The 22812-nt window shown below is 40.8% G+C and overlaps 1 protein-coding gene across 4 annotated transcripts in view; it reads left to right on the top strand.

Annotated features, from left to right (window-relative positions):
* Window positions 1–22812, top strand: part of arhgef3 (Rho guanine nucleotide exchange factor (GEF) 3) — a 398934-nt gene that overhangs the window by 338633 nt on the left and 37489 nt on the right. The window contains exon 1 of one of the 4 annotated variants that reach the window (XM_041192203.1): window positions 9921–10177. The exons of the other annotated variants lie outside the window; for them this stretch is intronic. Within the exon in view, the coding sequence (XP_041048137.1) occupies window positions 10082–10177 (96 nt within the window). The 5' untranslated portion in view covers window positions 9921–10081. Of the gene's footprint in view, window positions 1–9920; window positions 10178–22812 lie in introns of those variants that run through there. 4 annotated transcript variants of the gene reach the window in all.

Here is a 22812-nt window from a genome sequence, read left to right as displayed (position 1 = left end):
CACTCACTGAAAATGTCAGGATGTGATGAACTCATGGAGGGCTCATCCGTGCTGGTTTGCTGGGAGAGGCCGATCTTGCCTTCCCCACAGGAGTGGTCTCTGTCTTCACCTGCCAACTCGGCAGCATTCTCCTCAAATTTGCTCAGCTCCAGTATGTCGGCCCTCCTTCCTCCAGTCTGGGATCTCTCCCTTTTGTTGTATACAAGCCTGCCGTGCATGGAGACAAATGGATGGAATATGATGAGAAAGGATGGAGGGGAGGTTGGGAGCATGCATGCCTGCTGCATGTTTTGAGCCCTCCCCAATAAGGGGTGAGGGTGGAGTTTGTCCAGCAGGATAGATGAGACGTTGGTGATGTTAAAGTGCCTGTTAGACAATCAGTGGTGATGTGTCACAGCATTGTTACCCCTTGAGTGCACGATGCCATTATGAGAGTGTGAGATTGGAGCGAGCTGAAGGTTGACTTTCACTTGCGGAGAGGTGAGATCATTCATCCTTTTCCTACACTGGTGTTTCTCAGGCCGATGTGCTGACTGTCCTTGCTTTTGCCTCCCAGGCCAGTGAGGTTGGTGGACTTCCTGGAGCCATCCCTGGGGTAGAGCACATCCCAATGTTGCCACACACCATTGATGAGGGCCTCCAGGGAGTCATTGTTAAACCATGGGGCAGCTTTCTTCCTTGATGAAGCCATCTGGAAATGCCTTCTTCATGAAGCTGGACTGGAGAGAGTGAGGGTGCAATTTAAATATGGCGCCCGCACCTATGAGCCCATTAGGTGACGGCGAGATGGACAAATCAGTTCCCAACCTGCCAGGTGATTCTGAGAGAAACTCACCTAAGCGTAATTAATGAGCTTCTGAGTGTGAGATCAGCCGTGATATCCCGCCACTCTGACCAGTGGGAAACGCACTGTGGAACCTGCCCGCCATGGCACTTAGTTTCAAAAATGGAAAATTCCACCTGAGATGTGAGGTCAGGGAGCCAGACTGTCTGTGTTGGCTCCAACACTCCTGTAATAATTCTCACAGAAATCTTTAGTTGCACATCGACAAGAGTTGTATGTGTACTTCCTGCCCAGACTGGTGTACAGCATTTAGCTACTAGCCGACAAGCATTAAGGTAGCTGTTTGGAGGGCATGTCATCTGTTCTCCAGCTGGACTCCACAAACTTGTGGATTGTTGAGCCCAGTCTTTATCTTGGCTGCAGTTTTCATCAGATGCTGAGGTGCAGGAGACCACAACCCTGAACCACTCCAAGGACATTTGGGAAGTTCTCGTGCCTGAGTTCAATATCACAGAAGGGAGTTTCTTTGCATGCCAGGTGCTCAAATAATGTGCAGAGACAAGCATTTTCTGAGGATTCGTACACACCCACTGTTTTGTAATAAATAGACTCAAGTATTTTCACGTCTTTTGCATTGTGCTTTCTGCTTTGGCAAGAGCTCTCGCTTGGATGACCAGCACTGATCCACATTCCCTTGTCTGGCTTGACGGGATATCACTGATATAAATATTAAAAATGAGTCTTGTTATTCAGTAGTCACAGGCCGCTAATCTGCTCTGTGAGATGTACTTGGACTTATGATGGGTGAGCATGGCTGTTGATAGGTGCAACGTTGGCTTACAGCGTACTGAGCTAGATACTTTCAGCAGTGGACCATCTCTTCATACTGCATAATGATTATGCAGATATTTTAACACATAGACAGGATAGTTCAGATGTATCAGGTCTGCTACAATTATTAGCTATTTCCAGCATCACTGTGTAGATTTAATTTCATAGCATGTCAACCATCAGCCTGATTAGAATTAATCATTTGTGTTTCTTTTTCTTTTCTGGAAGCTGTGTGTCAGCTGAGGATTTAAAATACACCAGAAAATCTCTACGTTAAAGCTCTTCGCAGGATGACCATGGTAGTTTTTTCAAGCAGTTTGAAATGTTTATTTTGTAATGATTTTAATAGGAATTATTGCAATGCTCTCCCTTTAGATGGTGAGGCCAACTCATCAGTTCTGTGAAACTGGCCAGTTATCATCCTACAAGCTTTGACATACGCAAAGTAGCTTCTGAAAAGTTACCCTTGTGTAACAGGATACAGCAGAAGGTCAACAGTTCTACAGTGTGGATAGGGTGGGAGAGAAAAATTGTTGATCAGTCCTCTGCTGGTTTATGAAAAAGTGGTATGTGTGTTTGTTTTTACCATAAGATTTTCAGTTGGCTTATTTGATAGAATGTAATCACAGGTGATTATATTCACTTGGGAGAGACAATTGCTTTAGAAGTAATCCTCAGGGAGGTACGTTATAGGTCATGGCTTGGCCTAAATAGCCAAGTGGTTATGGTACTGGGTTTGTAACCCCAAGATCAAGAGTTCAAATCTCACAATGGGAAACAATGTGACTTCATCTGAAACAGATGGGAACGGGTTTGTACTCGAAAGAGTTACGTTATAGGTCATGTCTGTTTCTCAATTCCAAACATCCAGTACTATAGAAACATAGAAAGTTTATGGCACAGAAGGAGGCCATTCCGCACATTGTGACTGCTGGCTGGAAAAGAATTATCAAGTCTAAGCACACTTTCCAGCTCTTGGTTCATAATCCTGTAGGTTATGGCACTTCAAGTGCATATCCAAGTATTTCTTAAATGCAATGAGAATTTCTGGCTCTACCATCCTTTCGGACAGTGAGTTCCAAAACCCAACCACCGTCTGGGTGAAATGATTTTTCCAATTACACTGTGGGAGCCTGATTTAAGCATGTTAATGAAGTGCCCCCACCTCTCCAGGACCCGACACTTGCGCACCTCATAACCCGCCACTATAAAACAGCAACAGGAGCAGACGTGGCAGGTTGTGGATGCGTTTCCCTGCTTTTAGGGTTAAACCTCCCTACCCTCCTCCCATTGCAGTGGAGGCAGGGGTTGGATGGGGTAATATCGAGACTGGTGGGTTGCCCATCAGGGCGAAAGCTGGGGCACTAGGCTTCAGGCTGCAACCTGACTCATCCTAGTGTTGTTAGCAATGGAGGGATGAAAAGGGAAGAAAACTCCCAAAGATAGAGTTCACTAATCTTTTGCTTTATTTTGTTCTCAATCGCTCCTCTCCTGAAGTCAATAATGCATGCCAGGGTCTGGTTCACCGAGGTACACTCTGACAACTTTCATGGTTTCTATATTTGAGCCTGAGCAATGAGCATTAGAAGCAGGCTACCTAACAATAAACATTACCATTGTCATGACAAATCCCTTGATTTTTGCAGCCAACTGTTGCAGACACGATCCCACTCAATTGTGTGATTTTGTTAATGCTTCCAAAGACAATATAAACATCTTGCTTCTGTCGTTTTCTGATCAGGATAGTAAGCTGTAGCAATCAATAGGAGTGGTAGAGGTTGTCTTCACCAGTCTTTATACTGCCTGGCCAGTGAGTCAGTTGACTAATTATTAAAATGTTGTCTGTCAAGCCATTTTGTCATCAGTCTGCTCACCATTGCAGTTTATTCAAGGTGAATGCAGGCGCAATTGAACAAGCCCACTAATTGGCATTTCTGTAAACAGAAATTAGGTTATATGATGGTCAATTCCTTCTCACCTGTTGTAACTTTAAGTTGTAACTTAAAAGATTTTCCATGATTTTGGCAGTTCTCATGGTGATAAATTGAAGAACTCCCATGGAAAAATAACACCCTTAGTTTCATTCTAAGCCTGTGTCTTTTTCTCTTGCCCTCGCAGACTTAAAAATAAAGATTTGCAACATGAATAGTAATGCCTGACAGAGAATATAAGGACTGATTATGTTTCTTTTTGATTTATTCATGGGATGTGGGCATTTTGGCAAGGCCAAAAATTATTGCCCATCCCTAATTGTCCTCGAGAAGGTGATGGTAAGGCATCTTGTTGAACTCCTGCAGTCTATGCGGTGAAGGTACTCCCACAGTGCTGCAAGGGGGAAAGCTCCAGGATTTTGAAGGAACAGCTGTTATATTTCCAGATCAGCTTGGTGCGTGACTTGGAGATGAAATTGGAGGTAGTGGTGAACCCATGCACCTGCTGTCCTTGACCGGCGAGGCAGATTTCGGAGGTGCTTTCGAAGAAGCCTCAGCAAGTTGCTGCAGTACATCTTGTAGAATGATGCTCACTAATGCCACTGTGCATTGGTGGTGGAGAAAGTGAACAATTAAGGTGGTAGATGAGGTTCCGATCAAGTGGGTTGCTTTGTCCTGATTGGTATCAAGCTTGTTGAATGTTATTGGAGCTGCACTCATCCAGGCAGGTGGAGTTTTCCATCACACTCCTGACCTGAGTCTTGTAGATAGTGGACAGGCTTTGAATAGTCAGGAGGTGAGCCACTCACTGCGGAATAACCAGTTTCTGACCTGTTTTTGTAGCCACAGCTAGTTCTGGATCACAAGTCTTCAGCATTCCAGCCAGAACATTATATATATTTGCTATATTCAGTGAGATCAGCCATTTCTTAATATCATGCAGAGTGAATCAAGTTTGCTATAATGTTGGAGTCCTCAGGCAGAGACTGAAGTGGGTCATCCACTTGCACTCTGGCTGAAAATGGTTGCATCTTTGGCAGTCACATGTTGGGCCCTGCCATCATTGAAGTTGAGGATGTTCATGGAGCCTTTTTGTCTTGTTACTCAAATCAGCTTGGTGGATTGCAGAGCTTTAATCCAATCCATTAGTTGTGGGATTGCTTAGCCTTGGGTATAACATGCCATTTCCATATATGTTGTAGCTTCAATAGTTTGGCACCTTTTTTTTAGATATACCTGGTGTTGCTCCTGATAAGGCCTTCTACACTCCTCATTGAACAAATATCAGCCTCCTGGCTTGATGGTAATAGATAGAGTGAGGAACATAGCAGGCTATGAGGGTACAAATGGTGGTGAAATACAATTGTGCTTCTGATGGCCCAGGGCGTCTCTTGGATGACTGGTTTTGAGCTGCTAGATCTATTCTGAATCTAACCCATTTAGTACAGTAGTAGTGCCATAAGTCACAGGGAATGTATCCTCATTATGAAGACGGGACTTTCTCTCAACAAGGACTATGAGGTAATCACTCCTACCAACATAGATATGGATGCAACTGTGACAGGTAGATTGGTGAGGATGAGGTCAAGTAGGTTTTTCCCTTTGTTGGTTCCCACACCACCTGCCCAGTCTGTGAGCTATATCCTTCAGGACTCAGCCAGGAGTGATGCTACTGAGATACTCTTGGTGATACACACTGAAGTCACCCAGCCACAGTACATCCTATGCCCTTGCTACCCTCAGTGCTTTTTCCAAATGGTGTTCACGAACACTGATTCATCAGCTGAGGGAGAGGGGGAGCTTTCCTTGCCCACATTTAACTTAATGCCATGAGACTTTATGGTGTTCAGAGTCAATGTTGAGCACTCCCAAGGCCACTTTCTCCCAACAGTAGACCCATGTACCACCAACTCTCAAGGGTCTGTCCTTTTGGTGGGATGGTGAAGGAGGAGTCTGAGACATTGGCTGTAAGATATGATTTTGTGAGTGTGACTATGTCAGGCTGTTGCTTGATGAGTCTGTTGGCCAGCTTTCCCAATTTTGGTACAAATCCCCAGATGTTAGTGAGGAAGACTTTCCAGGGTCGACTGAGGTGGATGTTCCTTTGTTGTACCCGATCTAGTACCTAGGTCATTGCAAGTTGATCCGTCTGTTTTTATTCTTATTATACTTCATTGTAGCGGCTTGGTGCGACTGAATGGCTGGCTAAGTCATTCAGAGGGTATTTAGAATTCAGCCACATTGCTGTGGATCTGGTGTCGTATATAGGCCAGACCAGATAAGAATAGGAGATTTCCTTTCCAATGGAATGTTAGTGAAGCATATGAATTTTTAGAGAGAAATGGAGAAATTAAATGACAGAAGGTTTCATGGTGCAATACCAAAGGGCATGGTAATGGGACAAGTAACGAAACAGAAGATGTGTTTGGAGGTGTGACTGGCAAGACCCTGAATAGCTGCCATCTGAAAGCTAAATCGAGAGAAACAAGAAAAAAAAGTTAAACCACCAAAGAAAAAGGAAACAGAATGGTGCAGAAATTATAATCTAAAATTGCTGAATTCAACATTGAGTTCAGAAGGCTGTAAAGTGCCCAATTGAAAGATGAGGTGCTGTCCCTCAAGCTTCTGTTGAGCTTCAGTGAGACAATGTAGCAGGCCAAGGACAGAAAGGTCAGGCTTGAGAGCAAGGTGGAGAATTAAAATGACAGGAGACAGAAAGTTGGACAAACGCTTGCAGACTGAACGGAGGTGCTCTACAAAGCGGTCACCCAGCCTGTGTTTGGTCTCACCAATGTAGATGAGACTACATCATGAGCATCAAATGCAGTACACCAAATTGAAAGATGTACAAGTGAACCGCTGTCTTACCTGGAAGAAGTGTTTGGGGCCTTGGATGATGAGAAGAGTGGAGGTAAAAGGATAAATGTTCCATCTCTGTAGTTAACGGGGCCCTGAACTGTGTCTGATATATTTCACATCCTTCTGCTATCACCCTTCCTGTCCCTCCCAGAACAATGATTGGGTTCCTCTTGTCCTCACCTACCACCCCACAGTCTCTGTTTTCAACGGATCATCCTCCACCATTTGTACCACCTCCAGCATGATGCCAAATATATTTTCCCCTCCCTTCCACTATCAGCATTCCAAAGGAACCATTCCCTCTGTAACACCCTGCTCCATTCCTCAGTCACCCCTAACACTCTTTCCTATGCCACCTTTTTATGCAAGTGTAGGAACGTCATAGGCCTGAAACCTTAACTGTTTCTCTCTTCACAGATGCTGCCTAACCTGCTGAGCATTTCCAGCATTTTCTGCTTTTATTTCAGATTTCCAGCAACTATAATAATCTGCTAATGTATAACCACTATGCTACCATTCTGGGACCTGGGCATTCCCATCGAGGAGGAAGCACAATTCAGAAAATTTCTGGCCCATAGCTTATGATTTTCCACCAGTTGAAATAAATGTGAAATCACAAACTCCAAGCCTGTGATTTCCTGACAGCTATTTAGGACTGAAATGAGGAGAAATTTCTTCACTCAAAAGGTTGTGAATCTTCGAAATTATCCAAAGAGCTTTGAAGGCTCAGTTGTTGACTAATCCAAGACAGTGATCAATAGACTTTTGGATACTAAGGGAATCAAGGGATATGGGGATAGTGCAAAGGTCAAAAATCAGTCATGATCTTACGGAATGGCAGAGCAGGCTCAAAGGGCCAAATGACCAGCTTGTGCTCATATTTCTTATGTTCTTATGACTTGCATTAGTTGCAAGCACTGCTCCTCATTGTGTGTCCAATGGTAGAATCTGCTTTATAGTTCATTTTTCTCCCTTATCAAGTTCATTTGGAATTGGAATATTTTAGATTATCTCTGCATCTCAATTGGAATCTTAACACCATTTCCATAGTTGAGGAAGTTCCTGCAACTGTCTGCATTTTCTTGCCTAGCAACTGCTATGTTATTTTCAGCATATTTTTGTGACAAATCATCAGCCAACCCTTAAAATCTAGTAGAGCTGAGTTCCATCCTGATCATGCATGTACCATTCAATAACTCTGCACTAGAGAGCAATCAGGATTTGGAGCTGCAGCTAAATGTTTCCCTTCCCTAGCTAAAGGACAATAAAAACTAATCAGAACAGCAAGAACAAGGGTGATATGTGAGAGTGCTTTAGTATGGGTTAGGACACAAGAAGTAGAAATTTGGATACACTGAAGTTTAGGGAGGCTGGGAGACCTGGCAGGAGAGCATTGGATTAGTCAAATATGGAGATGACAAGGCCTAAAATGAGCATTTCAGTAGTAGATTGCCAATCTTCAACACTATGGTACCAATGTAATGGTGATGGAAGCAGGCATATTCTAATGGGCAAGATTTGGGGCCAATAGCTCAGCCTGGGTTGAATAGGATGCCAAGGTTGCAAACGGCCTGGTTTAATCTGAGACGGTGGCTGGGGAGGGGAATGGAATCAGTGGCATGGATGCGGAGTTTACCAAAAATTATAATTACTGATTAATCTCAATGTTTTGCTAAACAAAATTGTGACTCATCCAAGACAGGACGATGAACAAGCAGGCTAATAATAGAGGCAGTGGAGGGGTCAAGAGAAGGTAGAGCTTGACATCATCAGTGTTTCCATGGAAACTGCTCCATGTCTGCAGAAAATCTGAATGGAAGCATGTAAATTTACAAGAGGAAGGAAGGTCAGATAGGAGAGATGGTGGTGTAATGGTAATCTCACTGGAATAGTAATCCAAAGGCCCAGGCTAATGCTCTGGCCACATAGATTCAAATCCCACCATGGCAGCTGGTGGAATTTAAATTCAATTAGTAAAATCTGGAATTGAAATGGTGACCATGAACTACCATTAGTGGTTGGGGGAAAAAAAATCATCTGGTTCAGTATTACCTTAATCTGGCTCCAGACCCACAGCAATGTTGTTGACTCTTAACCGCCCCTGAAATGGTCTAGCAAGTCACTCAGTTTAAGGGAAATTAGGGATGGGCAACAAGTGCTGGCCTTGCCAGCAACAACCACATCCCAATAAAGAAAAAGAACCTTGGGGAACTTCACAGATAATGGTGTTGGGGTGGAAAGAAAAGCCATTGCTGAAGATTGGCTACAATCGGTCAAGTGTGAAACCAAGCAGGACAAATAGCACTGAGCTGAATAAAGCAGAAACATTGGAGGAACATTTTGTAGTCAATTGTGTCAAAGGCGGTAGAAAGATTGTGGAGGCATAATACATCATAGTCACACAGGATGGCAAATGTGACTTTGATTCAGCACAATTCAGTGCTTTGTTCGAGTTGGAAACCTGATTCAGAGAGAATTGTGGGAACAGTGGACACAGATTTGAGAGGTATCAACTTCTTGAAGGGGGTGGAAATGGGGTGAAGAATACAATCTGTTTTTTTGCCAGTTTTCTCCTCATTCCTATCGTGTAGCCGTTTATTCACCTAAGTGGCCACTGTACATTCCTGAAGCTTGATAATCACAGTGAAACTAAATTCTGATCTCATTCAGTTCAGATCATGGGATAGCAGCCGGAATTTTGGCCGATTCCTTCCCGGCGAATGCACATCTGCTGCAGCTGATAGTAGTGCCCCGATTGCTGGCCGTGAGGCTGACTGAGCAGAGAATTGATCACTGAGCCATTGAAGAGTTCAAAATACATCGATTTACAAACATCTCAATTTAGGCTGAGGGCAGGAAAGTTAAAAGGAGAATGGCTCAATCGCACAGCACAATAGCGAAGTTCGAACCCACAGTTTCACATTGTAGGCTCCAGGCTTTGAAATGCTGTCAGCTGAATTTGGACTAGGAGCAGAAGGGAAACAGAATTGGCGGAGAAGATTTGCACAGGCTGCCTTCCACATTTCCTAGTGACTGGTGATGTGTCATTGACAGAAAACTGGGAGCAGCTACGGCTGGCAATAAGTTGAAGAAAGATGGTGCTTGGACAGAGGAAAAATGCGAGTGCCTCTGATTTAAAAAAAACCAAAATGTAATAGCCCCTGAAATGTGGGTAACAAACTAACAATTAGCGTTTTGTATCAAGGCTCACTACAATCTAAAAATTAAAAAAACAATCAGGGAACCCCCCCCCCCCCCCCCACCACCTTTCCACAACCGTGCAGATCTATTTTCAGACAATTCTCCGGGGGTGGGAAGTTCAAAAAACAGAGTTTCGTTAACTTAATCGGAAAGTATACGTCTTTTCTCTCCGTCCGACCTGTTTGTGTGCTTCAGTGATTTGCTCCATTCCGTTGATCCGGTTCCACAGTGAGTGGCCGCCTCCCCTCTGCCTGTGGGCGGGTTGTTTGCGCTGACTGGCGTTCGCACTCTGCTGCTGTCAGCTGCAGCCTGTTTCCCCCGTGTGCTCATGCAGGCAGGGGTACAGCGAGGAGGATAGCAGAGCGCACAGTCTGCTGCGCCCGGCAGCACCGTGGCTGCAAGGCACAACTTGACTCTTGAGTTTCGCACTACAGTATCGTCAGCTGTGAACTCCAAGGTATCTTCACCTGCCACCATGGTGGCCAAGGATTACCCATATTGTATTGCAGCTAAGAGGACAAACTGTGCCTTGGAAGTGCACACTGTCAGCTCCAGTGTTAAAGAAACTGAGGTACCGTATGTGTTTTGTTCGGATGTGAATACAGTTGCTTTGTGCCGGCTAGTTGAGATGATTCAGTAAATTATTAAACTTCCGAGTACAAGAAACAAGCATTGAGAAAGAATTGTACAAACCCCCCTCTTCCTATTGTGAACTTTCTTGTTACTTCAAAAACAAATTTCTTCAATTAAACCCACCACTTATAAAATTAATCAACTTGGCATAATTTTGCAATTTTTTTTAAGTTCTTGATATTGAAGGAATAGCAAATAGCTTTAGTATTCCCTCCACAATGACAGCCTTTTTGGCTGTCAAAATCTTTCCTCTTAATCTTTGGACCCCTCTTCACTAACTCGCTATAGTAAATCGACCGAGTTTCTCGATTCCATTGTTAAGAATGAAAACTGCTCGGCTTTCCTGCGTGTCTTTTGAAGTCTCCGACCCAGACAACAGCTGATGTGAAATCCTCTCTGATTTCCAAAGTCTGCCACTTCCATCCTGGCTGCTTCACTCAGCGGTTTGTACTTTGTTTATACAGTAATGTGCAACCCCTTTGAGGATTAGGCCTGGCAGCCAGCAGAGGGGGAGGGATAGCTGTCTAGCCCTCCTGGACTCAGGAAAAGTGTAGGAATTTTATTGTGTGAACTTTTGTAGTGCAGTTTCCATATGGGTGTGTGCTACATCCTGGTGAGGAGAGAAAAACCTTAAGTCTCCTCTCCTTGTATTAGCTGTATTTACAGATCTAATGGATCCCAAATGTATTTATTTTAAACTAGTGCAGTGCATAATTTTTCTGTGGCTGCTTTGTCTGTGAAACCGTCTCAGATTGGTCCTTGAAACTTGGCACCTTAAATGGGGAATGTACCTGTTGTAGGCAGTATCTTCTGATTGGGATCTCCAACCTATAACATTGATTTACTTGTCAGTTTCATTCAGCCCTCTACTCACTGACCTATGAGTGAATTTATGCTGATTTAAGTCAGGCTGTCAGGGATAAATTATTACAGTAAGGTACAATGAAAAGACCAGTCTGATAAATCTGATTAATTACAAATGTTGGAAAATGGGTGTTTGCCAACATGTGGCTGTGTGTATTTTAAGTTTTGCTCAGTTATAGGTGGAGAAGCTTGATTTTAAGTAAGAATATCTTTCATGGTAAACTGAATTGTCTCATCCACTCAGTCAAATTTTAGCCTGAAGGTACAAGTTGAAATTACTTCTATCTCTTTATCTGAGAGTCACATAGACCTACGATATTGTCTCAAAAGAATTGAAAAACTGCCATCTCAAATCTTTGCAATTGAAGTTATCACTTCTTGCCTTTTAAACAACTTCTTTCTAGCTTTTGGTTCCTATCAAATTAATTCCTCTGTCTTCACATGGTTTCCCTAGTAGTGTTGAAGGTTAGACACTGTTTAGTGTGGTACAGAATAATTCATTTGCTTACATAACGGCCACTTCCTGTCAAAGTAACTCATTAAATGTGAAGCACTCTCGCGATATGAATAGCTGCAGTATAAAAGCAAGTCTGTCTTTATATTGACTTTTGATTCAGGTCACTATGAATTACTCAATGTCTTTTTTTACACTTGCCGTTAAAGGAAATTTCAACAAAATAATGTTGAGCTTCATGTGCAGTTCATAACCAGACAACCACCATTGAAGCATTCAGTGCTGATTCAAACCCCCAAGCTGTGTTTTCGGGTGGGGGAAGAGTTATATCACTGTCTAGAATTTTATGTCCTGAATAAACATGGCTAGGATGCCTTCTAGCTTCAGTATGTTGCAACAGCAACAGGGCTTACTGTGTGGTTATGAACAAAGACTTCTATCTGCCTGGATATATTCAAATCTTCAACTATTCTCTTTTTGGCTTTAGTTACTAAAAGTTAAATTTGATTGACCTTCTCATCTTCCCAGTATGGACAAGACATCAGTGTTTGGCACAAGTTTAATTACAATTTAAAAATTGATAACCAATGTTTGTTTAAGTTAATTTGCAGAAACATTAGCAACATTTGATTCAGCAGCCACATGAGGGGTGGCACTGAGCGTGAGAAAGGGTAATTTATAATAAAATGTGGAAAATATGCAGTCAGAAAATTAATTCAGATGGAATTTACATTTGAAATATCTCAAGACCATTTTTGAGTGATGTTACCTGCGCCAAAAATACAGTTTGCAGTAAAATATTTTTGTGCTTGATGGGTCTTTTTCAAAATTAATTATTTTACAGATAACAAGAACAAACAAGCAGTACAGAATAGAAATGGATACCTTCCTCACTTCTGTTCTCATGACAGGAGCACTGATGTAAAAGGATTCAGTTTCATTTTAGAGACAATATTGTATATGACTAGAAGGTTAAGTAAGAATGACTAAATCCTTTGTTACCCAGGTTCTGTTACCTAAGGTTCTCAATATGCTAAAAATTTTGGGTGTAGAAAGTGACTCAACAGGGGGGAGTTGTGGCAATGGCACACCTGTATCTCAAGCTGTAGCTCATTTTAGCCTCCGGTATTATCATGGGTCAGCAACCTCTGGTGGCCTTTCTTGCTTTGGGTATATCAATAACCCATGCCATTTTCTGGGGAGGTAGGATCTCAAATTTTTAACAAGATGATTCCTATGTTAACCAGTTTCAGTATAAAACTGAAACTGTCCCTTTCCAGTATTTCTGTACAATAGTTATCATTTTATTTATAAAAATGAATATTCCCTCTTCCTCATTTGCTTGTCCTGATATATGTTCTGTAGGCAACAGAATTTACCCCTCTCTCCCTAGCTCAAGGTCATAGGAGCTAATTGTAAGGCCCAAGTGCTGTCCCAGGTGAGGAATGCCAGAAGCACACACTCAAGTCATCACTTTTTCAATCCAAGAGTCATCTTGTCAGCATTTTACAAGATATATTGGTGTTTATTTTTAGTGGCCTTGGGGGTTGTTAATATGAATGATTCAGATCAGTCAGCAGGCACAACTGGAGGTTTTCAAAACAATCAAATCAATTAGGAGCAGAACTGAAGCCTGTTAAACCCATTTTCTTCCCACTGTTGGTTACACACAAATTTGAGGTAGGAAAAGATGAGCTGATCTGTTTTTGAGAATCACAATTACAGATGTTTTCTTTTAATGTCTACTCCTGAAGAATTTGCATATAAACAATGGGTAGCATGCTTGTCTCTGAGGCAAATCATTGTGGGTTCAAGTCCCACTCCAGGACTTAAGCAAAAGTTAAATCTGGCAGTACTGCATTGTTACAGAAACTATAAACAAGCTGCTAAATTGTAGTTTTAGAAACTTTCAAGTTGTCTCATACTTTCTGACTATTTTCTTATTTTCAGGCTAATTTTCTTCAAAATAATTGTAGAACTATTTTGAGATAAGGAGAATGTTTCCTCTTGTGAATGCATTAATTGGCTTTGCTGAGGAACATTTTGACATCCTGGTGCAATTGCTGGATATAAAGAGTGGGGTTAAAGTGGTAATGAACTTTACTTAATATAAACAAATTGCAATGAGATTTCCATATTTAGGAATTTATTGGTAGAATATGCGATGTTCGCCATGTGATGTTGGCTTGTTTGCATGTGAGTCATGGTGTTTAGTTATGGTCTGTACATTAGCTGATTTCAAATTTTTAATGTAAAAGTTGTTGAGGACCCATTTGTTACTGTAATATAGGTGTTGCAGACTCTTTCCTCAGCTATATTAAAGCGATCAACATTCATGGGTGTTATAATCCAGAAAGCCAGGCAGCGAAGGATAGAATTGAAGCCTAATCTTTGCACATTTATAAACTTTTATTGACAGAGGTGTACAGTATAAACATGTACCTCCAGAACCAACAATCTCAGTTTCCATCTGCTATATATAAGAGCACAACTGAATCTGCAGAAAATGCCCACCACCTGAATACAACTACACACCCAATTACTATATCATGAACAATGGGAAAATAAGAAGAGTGACATTTAATAAAAAGATTGCCACCTGTCCCCCCGAAAGGAAGCACAGTCAGATGTTCCTGATAACACAAAATCCAGCTCCTCTGTGGCCTGTTCACAGGAATTTTGTGCTCTTCGCTTTATTAACTGTAGTGTTTAGTTATACTTATTTTCAATGAAAGAAAATGTCATTTCAACATTATTCTTACTTTAGCGTGTGAGTACTTGATTCATTCCAATGGTATTTCTCTGTCCATTGTGCTAATAGAAGTATTGATATATTTTTAAAAAATATTTCATGGGACAGGGGCATCACTGGCTAGGCCAGCGTTTTTATTGCCCATCCCTAATTGCCATTGAGAGGTTGGTGGTGAGCTGCCTGTTAAACTGCCATTTATTTTAAGCTTATACATCCAAGGGAAAGTGTTTTTTGTTGAAAGCTGGAAAATACACAAAAAGGTACTGAAAATGAAAATCTTCTGAAGGATGAATGCCCCCAGTGCCTCCCAGAAAATAAATTTCACACTTTCAGCAATTTTAAAATTTGCCATTGCTGCAAATTACACCATTGTGTAGCTACAACAAAAGTGGCAAAATGTTGGATGTATCTTTGCCTTAAGTTACAGCCTGCCAATGTCCTATTGCATTTGCAGCACGATCCCTTATCATGTTTCATCAGCCTATATTCAGGGCTGTCTTTGAGTTGACTGCTTTTCTGGGGCTATGTCAACATTTCTGAAGCTGTTAGTCAACTTTTACTGGTTTTCTGAGTCGACATGTGTGCAAGAATCTTCTGGTCTCTGTGGCTTTGTACCCTATCAAGTACTAACTAATCCCGTGGAAATCAGAGGAGCTTAAAAATGTAGATGAGATAGGTTATTTAATATTTATGCATTTAGAACAAGATCTTGCCCTTCATTGTGAAGCATTCTCATAAATCTTATGTGAAATGAACAAATTTGTATTCAAAGATTCTAGAACAATTCCACTTGACCAAGGGATATTATTTAGTATACCTTAGTACAGGTTGATAAGCTTTTGATCACTAATCATTTCAAGTTGAGAAAGATGCATGATCTGACATTGGAGTCTTCCTGTTGGGTGTGTGAAGACAGAAATGATTCAGGTTGATGTGAATCATTCAAAAGAAATGCTGACATGCACGGCACAAAGACTCCTCTGTCTCTGAGATAATTTAATACCAACCAGACTTAAGGTTTTGGGAATGCTTGAATCCAACTTCTCAATCCAGTTAGTCTTGCAGCAGGAAACATTTGACATGCACTGTACACAACGGGCCTCTAGTTAAATGCAGTGTTTTTTTAAAGCAAATGTTTGTGTTATTGCCTTGAATGATTGACTAACACCTAATCAGAGCACACAGGCAGATTTTAATGCCCGAAATGCCTTACTGTATGTAACCTTGAAGAATAAGCCTGTTGTGCTTGTAAATTATTAATCTTTTGGATCGCTATAGTCTGAGTATGCATGCAATTTAAAACATATCTTTGATACCCAGATCAGGAATAATTCTTACTGGTCCTTGCTTTCCAAATTAAGAGTACAAAGTTGTTTTAATCTGCCTCTGGTTGCTGGTTCTATCCAAAATATTACACCAAACAGATTTCACTGCTAAGATAAAGCAAATTTGCTTTGATTATCTGAAATATTTCAATACATTTCAAGTTAGCATGCTCAAACTTTCTTTTAAGTAGCATTTGTTGATTTTAATAGCCAGTTCAATGACAGGCCTTGACAACAGCTGTAAATTAGAGGGTAGTTTAGTCTTCACAGATGTGTAACTATAGAAACAGTGAATGTAGTTAGAAATTTTTTTAAACTTTAAAAAAATTCCTTCCAGCTAGAGAGACAGTTGAATTATATCTTTTAAATTCACTCAACTTTCAAGGATATCTGGTGTTAAAGGAGGAAACAATCCTTTTTTTCCTTATAGGTTTATACTAGATAGTGAGGAGTATCTCTTTAAAAAAGAGAAATCTGGCATGCTGTACTGTCACACCATATAATTAGTTTAAGCTCAAAGTACAGATTGTTTTTCAAATTATTGTACAGACAGCTGAAACTTAGGATCCATTAGGATGGCCTTTCATCTGCAGTAGATTCTACCATTGGACAAATTTATAGAAATGCAATGGAGTCATTCTTTTGAGGACTGTGTAAAAATTTGTTTAGAAAAGTTAAACCTATAAAAGGGAATTGAAAGAAAGCTATGATTGAAGATGTGAACTGTGGTTCCATACATTGCTCTGAATTTACTGAATAATTTCCATTTCATATCAGCTGTATCATTTTTCCAGATGTTGGATGATATTCTTTAAACCTATCCATAAAACGTTATGGTAAAAAATAGCCATTAGCTTAAAAAATAGTTTCAAATTATTCTTATCTGTTGTGTACCGGGTGTCTCTCACCAATTACTGCTGTCCTCACTGACCTGCATTGGCTTCTGATCATCCAACAGTTGGAATTTAAAAATTTCATCGTAGTGTTTAAATCCCTTCATGGCGTCATGGTCTCATCCCTCCCTATCTCTGCTACAGCAATCCCAACTCCCCCACCTCCAGAAATCTCTTCCTTTGACTTCCTGTGCAACCTCTTCCCCTTTTTTCCTACTGCTGGAGATCATGCAATTGGCCAACCAGCCCCGATGCACTGGAATTCCCTCCCTAAACTTCTCTTCCTGTCCACCTCCTCCTCCTCTTTAGAATACCATCATAAAACCCATTTCTTCAAAGAAGCTTTTGTGTCCTCTCCTAATGTCTCATTCTTTGGCTCAGCGATCATTTTTCCTTAGACCTTTGTGAAATTGATGTTTTATTCTATGCTAAATGTGTTCTATACATGCAAGTTGTTTTAGCAGAAATTTACTGTGGAAAATATTAGGAAAGGCAGGGGATGTGGCAGTTCTTTAAAACTTTAATGTTCAGTAAATGACATAGCATTAGAAATGGTAATTAGGGTGATGTGTATAATTGTTATGCTTTACAGCTCTGAAACCTCCAATGTCTTGTTACATCTGGTGCAGTAGTGCTTTTTTCCCCATCCTGCATGAAACTTGTTAATCCACCCCCACTCTGCCACAAAATCCAATACAGCAGATCATGCACACACATTGTCTTTTAAAGTACATGGTTTAGGAGAAGAATAAAATAAACAAAGCAATTGTAGAGCACCAGTACCTCCAATCCTTGCTGGTTTTCCAACAATGAAAGTCTGGCCCTGCTAGCCATATTGGTGCCAAGTTGATCACTCATGATCATCCTGCTCCTCCCAGTACTAATTTTGCACCACAATCTCCCAACAGTGTGTCTCTGCTACTATCCTCCACCAACCTGTCTTATGGCCTATCTTTCATTGCTCTGTATACTGCAAATATATAGAATATTGTCCTTATTTCCAGCCTCTAGATACTGCCAATTAGAACAGAATAATTACCTGTAAGAATATGCTGGTTAGCTATCAGCGCAAGGAGGGAAAAAAAATCTGAAATTCAAAATAATTGCCTGTTTAAACATAAGCTGTGATTCACAGAGAAGTATAATTAACAGATTTTTTTCCCCAATTTAAAAAAAGACACTTATCAGTAGGGATCAGGTAAAATTTGACAATAAGGCTTTACATAATGTTTAATTTCTTGGCAGTGCTCCATACTTTTTTTATTTGCTGCACGTTACATGTCTTTGTCAGGATTAGTTGCATCTCTGGAAATGCTGGAGCTAGACAGGTTGATTGCAGGACCCTGCTGGACCATTGTGTGAACTATGCCAGCCACCAATCCTTATTCATTCCTCTGTGGCTTTAGTCAAAGGATTACAGCTTTGGGGACAATGCTAATGCAACTAAATAAGAGGAGCAATATAAGAGAATTCATTGTGATTGTTCAGGCCTGAGTGTTGCAGCCTCTTTTATAGGTTTATTCAGGTCACTGATTCGATCCTTAGTACACAATAGAGAAGCTGTCTTGCCTCGTTCTTCCTCCTTGATCAGTTAATAATAAGAGCTAATTTTCGCTGAAACTCTGTGTGATAATGGTCTCCTATTATAAAGACTGTGGTTGGTCTTGAATGACAAAACTCAATGGGAAAATGATCAATATAGAACATTGGGAAATAGTTGTAACAGAGTCTGACAACTTTTCTCCTAAACCATATGGAAGAGGTATATTGAAGAATGCTGATGGACAGAAGTGTCAAGAAGTTGAGGTTTTGATGGTTAAAACTTTTGGAATTAATATTGTGTATTTTTTTTCAATTTGCAAATGTCTTGAGTGATGGGGTGCTGCTAATAGAGAGAGGTGCTTTGAGCCCTTTCATGTTCATGTTCCATCCCATTTACATCAACCAAGAAGATAAGGAGTAGACCATACAGCTTCTTGAGCCTGGCCCTCCATTCACTAAGATTATGGCTGATCTACCTCAAATCCGCTTTCCCGCCCTATCCCCATGGTTCCCTTTGTGTCCAAAAAAAGAATGAGCTCAAATTTTTCAAAGGCATGGAAGACAGTTTAACCAAAAATAAATCTCAAAATCTGTTGAGCTGTGCATTTTACCTCAGCCAATTTTCTTTCTTTCCCTCTAACAATTGTTATATTTGGTTATTCAAAAGCTAGGTTGTTGGATTGCTTCTTCTTCATGCACCTCAATCTTTAAGAACCTCTAATCTTTAAGAAATGGTCAGTACTTAAAAGTTTCATCATACTGCAAAATGCAAGAGTGCTCTAGTGTAACTTATTACTCTATGGTAAAAGCATTAATTTGATCAAACGTAAATTTAAAACATACTAAATGATGCAAAAATAACACTTGTAAACAACATTTTGGAGCAGCTCACCCACCTATTTTAAACAATTGGTGCAGGTTAGGGTGTTGCCTTCACAGCTTTGTGCAACACTGTGTCACTGCCCTTTGAGCTTGCTGAGCAAACCTCCTCTGCCAAATATATCTTCTTGCACCAAAAAGAGGGCAAGAGATATTCATTGCAGCTAATGTCATCACTTGGTTTAGTCCTTATACTCAATGTGGTCAGTCCCATGCAGACAGCTCTTGGAGTCATAAATGAGAGAGCTGAGTTTATGATTTGGGGAGCAATGGCTGTTGGACCATCTTAAAGGATGTGCTGCTCGTTGGTCAACGATATCACATTTACACTATACACAAATTGATTCAAAATAAGGTGAAAAACTTAATGAGTTCCTAAATCTAATGTCTGAAATGAAGGAAACAATAATCAAGATATGTAACGTCTAATGTATAGGATAAGCATTTGTAGTTTTGAATATTGCCTTTTTTTTGTTTTAATTTTCTGTTTTGATTTTCATTGTTCAGAGTGGGAGATGTCAGCATTGGGATGGAAATCAATCTTTTACTGGCATCCTTTATAGTTTAACCAAATACAGAATAAGGATTCCTATATACCCCCTCCAACAAGGTCATTAACACTCGACCTCCAAAGAACATTTAGTACTACACCGATGTAACGTTTCCATTTCGAACACCCCACAGCTTGAGTGAATTGCCTGTCCAATGTCACTGTGTTCTGAGTTATGTACAATTTTCTGCTGTAGATTCATGCCCAGCAGGAGATAGGTTGATATTGGCTGAATTCACTTTACGTATGGCTGTTTCGGCTGACACAGAGAGGGGTGCAGCGAAGGCTTTAACTTCTTCATCTCCTCTGAACCAAGTTTAAGCCAGCTTCTGGGTGAATGAAGAGTGTGCTAACCCAGTCATTAAGTCTCTAAACTTTAAGGTCTTGAAGTGAACTATGCATGTAAGTTTTTATGCAGTATCAATTTGTTTTATTTTCTAAATGTAACATAAGTAGCAAGTGCATACAAACATATGAATTAGAAGCAGGAGTAGATCAGTTGGCCCCTCCAGCCTGCTCTGCAGAGATAATGGCTGAACTGATTGTGGCCTCAACTCTACTTTCCTGTCTACTCCTTATAACGGACTCCCTTGTCAATCAGAAATCTATCTACCTCTGTTTTAAAAATATTCAATGACTACTCTCTGGGGAAGAGAATTCCACAGACTGACGAACCTCTGAGCGAAAAAAATTCTCCTTATCTACATCTTAAATGGGAGGCCCCTTATCTTAAATCTGTGTCCCCTAGTACTAGTCTCTCCCATAGGGGAAATATCCTTTCAGCATCCATCCTGTCAAGTCCCCTCAAGATCTTATAGGTTTCAATAAAATTGCCTGTCATTCTCCTAAACTCCATTAGATACAGGCCCAACCAGTCCAACCTTTCATAGAAACATAGACTCTAGGAGCAGGAGTAGGCCATTCAGCCCTTCGAGCCTGCTCCACCATTCGATATGATATTGGCTGATCCCCTGTCTCATCGCCATATTCCCACTTTTTCTCCATACTCCTTGATGCCCTAATATCCAAAAATTTATCAGTTTCTTGAATATACTCAATGACCCGGCCTCCACAGCCTTCTGTGGTAGAGAATTCCACAGGTTGACCATTTTCTGAGTGAAGAAATTTTTCCTCATCTCAGTCCTAAATGGCCTGCCCCCTATCCTGAGACTGTGGCCCCTGGTTCTAGATTCCCCAACCAGGGGAAACATCCTTCCAGCACCCAGTCTGTCTAGCCCTGTTAGAATTTTATACGTTTCAATCAGATCCACTCCCATTTTTCTAAATTCTAGTGAATACAGGCCCAGTTGAACCAATCTCTCCTCATATGACAGTCCCGCCATCCCCGGTATCAGCCTAGTGAATCTTCGCTGCACTCCCTCTATGGCAAGTATATCCTTTCTTAGATAGGGAGACCACGTCTATGGCAAGTATATCCTTTCTTAGGTAGGGAGACCAAAACTGCACGCTATACTCCAGGTGTGGTCTCAACAAGGGCCTGTATAACTGCAGTAAGACATCCCTACAACTGAACTCAAATCCTCTTGCAATGAAGGCCAACATACCATTTGCCTTCCTAATTGCTTGCTGCAACTGTTTACATTCATTGACCAATGCACAAGGACACCCAGATCCCTTTGTACATCCACACTTCCCAATTATTTAAATAATACTCTGCTTTTCTGTTTTTCACACCAAAGTGTATACTTCACATTTATCCATATTATACTGCATCTGCCACGTGTTTGCTCTCACACACAACTTGTCTATGGCAGCCTGAAGCCTCCTTGCATCCTCCTCACAACTCACAATCCCGCCTAGTTTTGTGTCATCAGCAAACTTGGAAATATTGCACAAAAACAAAAATTGCTGGAAAAACACAGCAGGTCTGACAGCATCTGTGGAGAGAAAGAGTTAACATTTCAAGTCCAGATGACTCTTCTTCAGAACACTTCTGAAGAAGAGTTTTTCTCTCCACAGATGCTGTCAGACCTGCTGAGTTTTTCCAGCAATTTTTGTTTTTGTTTCAGATTTCCAGCATCCGCAGTATTTTGCTTTTATCTTGGAAATACTGCATTTGGTTCCCTCATCCAAGTCATTTATTTATATATATATATATATATATATATGTATATATATATATATCGTGAATAGTTGGGGCCTAAGCACTGACCCCTGCGGTGCACCACTAGTCACCGCTGTTTCTGGTCTGTCAACCAATTCTCAATCCATGCCAGTATATTAGCCCTGATTCCATGTGCTTTAATTTTGCCCACTAGCCTCTTATGTGGGACCTTATCAAAAGCCTTCTTTAAATCCATATACACCACATCCACTAGTTCTCCCTTATCTATTCGACAAGTTATATCCTCAAAAAATGCAGATTATTTAAGCATGATTTCTTTCCCTTTCATAAACCCATGCTAACTTTGTCTAATCCCGTTAATGCTTTCCAAGTGTTCTGTTACCATGTCTTTCATAATAGACTCTAGCCTTTTCCCCACTACTGATGTTAGGCTAACTGGTCTGTAATTCTCTGTTTTTTTCTCTCCCTCCTTTTTTAAATAGTGGGGTTACTTTTGCCACCCTCCAATCTGTAGGAACTGCTCCAGAGTCTATAGAATTTTGGAAGATGACCACCAATGCATCAAGTATTTCCAGGGCCACTTCCTATAGTACACTGGGATGTAGATTATCAGGCCCTGAGAATTTTTTAGCCTTAACCCCATTAATTTCTCTAGCACCATTTTTTTTACTAATACTGATTTTCTTCAATTCCTTCCTCTCACTAGACCTTTGGCTCCCTAACATTTCTGGGAAATTATTTGTGTCCTCTTTTGTGAAGACAGAATCACTTTCCTCATAAGACAAGCCCTTCAACCTAGGAATCAGAAGGAGTAAATCTTCTCTGAACTGATTCTAATGCAGTTATATCCTTCCTTAAGTAAGGAGACCAAAACTATACACAGTACTCCAGATGTGGTCTCATCAATGCCCTGTACAACTGTAGCAAAACTTTTCTACTTTTATATTCCATTCCCCTTGCAATAACACCAACATTCCATTTGCCTTCTGAATCACTTGCTATACCTGCATATTAACATTTTGTGATTCATGAACCAGGACACCCTGAACCTTTTGTATGGTAGAGTTCTACAATCTCTCTCCATTCAAATAATATGCTGCTTTTCTATCCTTCATGTTAAAGTGGACAAGTTCACATTTTCCCACATTATGCTCCATCTGTCAAATTTTTGCGCACTCACTTAACCTATCTTTATTCTTTTACAGACTCCTTGTGTTCTGTTCACAAC

Source organism: Carcharodon carcharias, chromosome 7, assembly GCF_017639515.1.
Source record: "Carcharodon carcharias isolate sCarCar2 chromosome 7, sCarCar2.pri, whole genome shotgun sequence".
NCBI classification, from domain to species: Eukaryota; Metazoa; Chordata; class Chondrichthyes; order Lamniformes; family Lamnidae; genus Carcharodon; species Carcharodon carcharias.
Note: the sequence above shows the minus strand (reverse complement) of the source record. Positions and strands in the feature narration are given on the sequence as shown.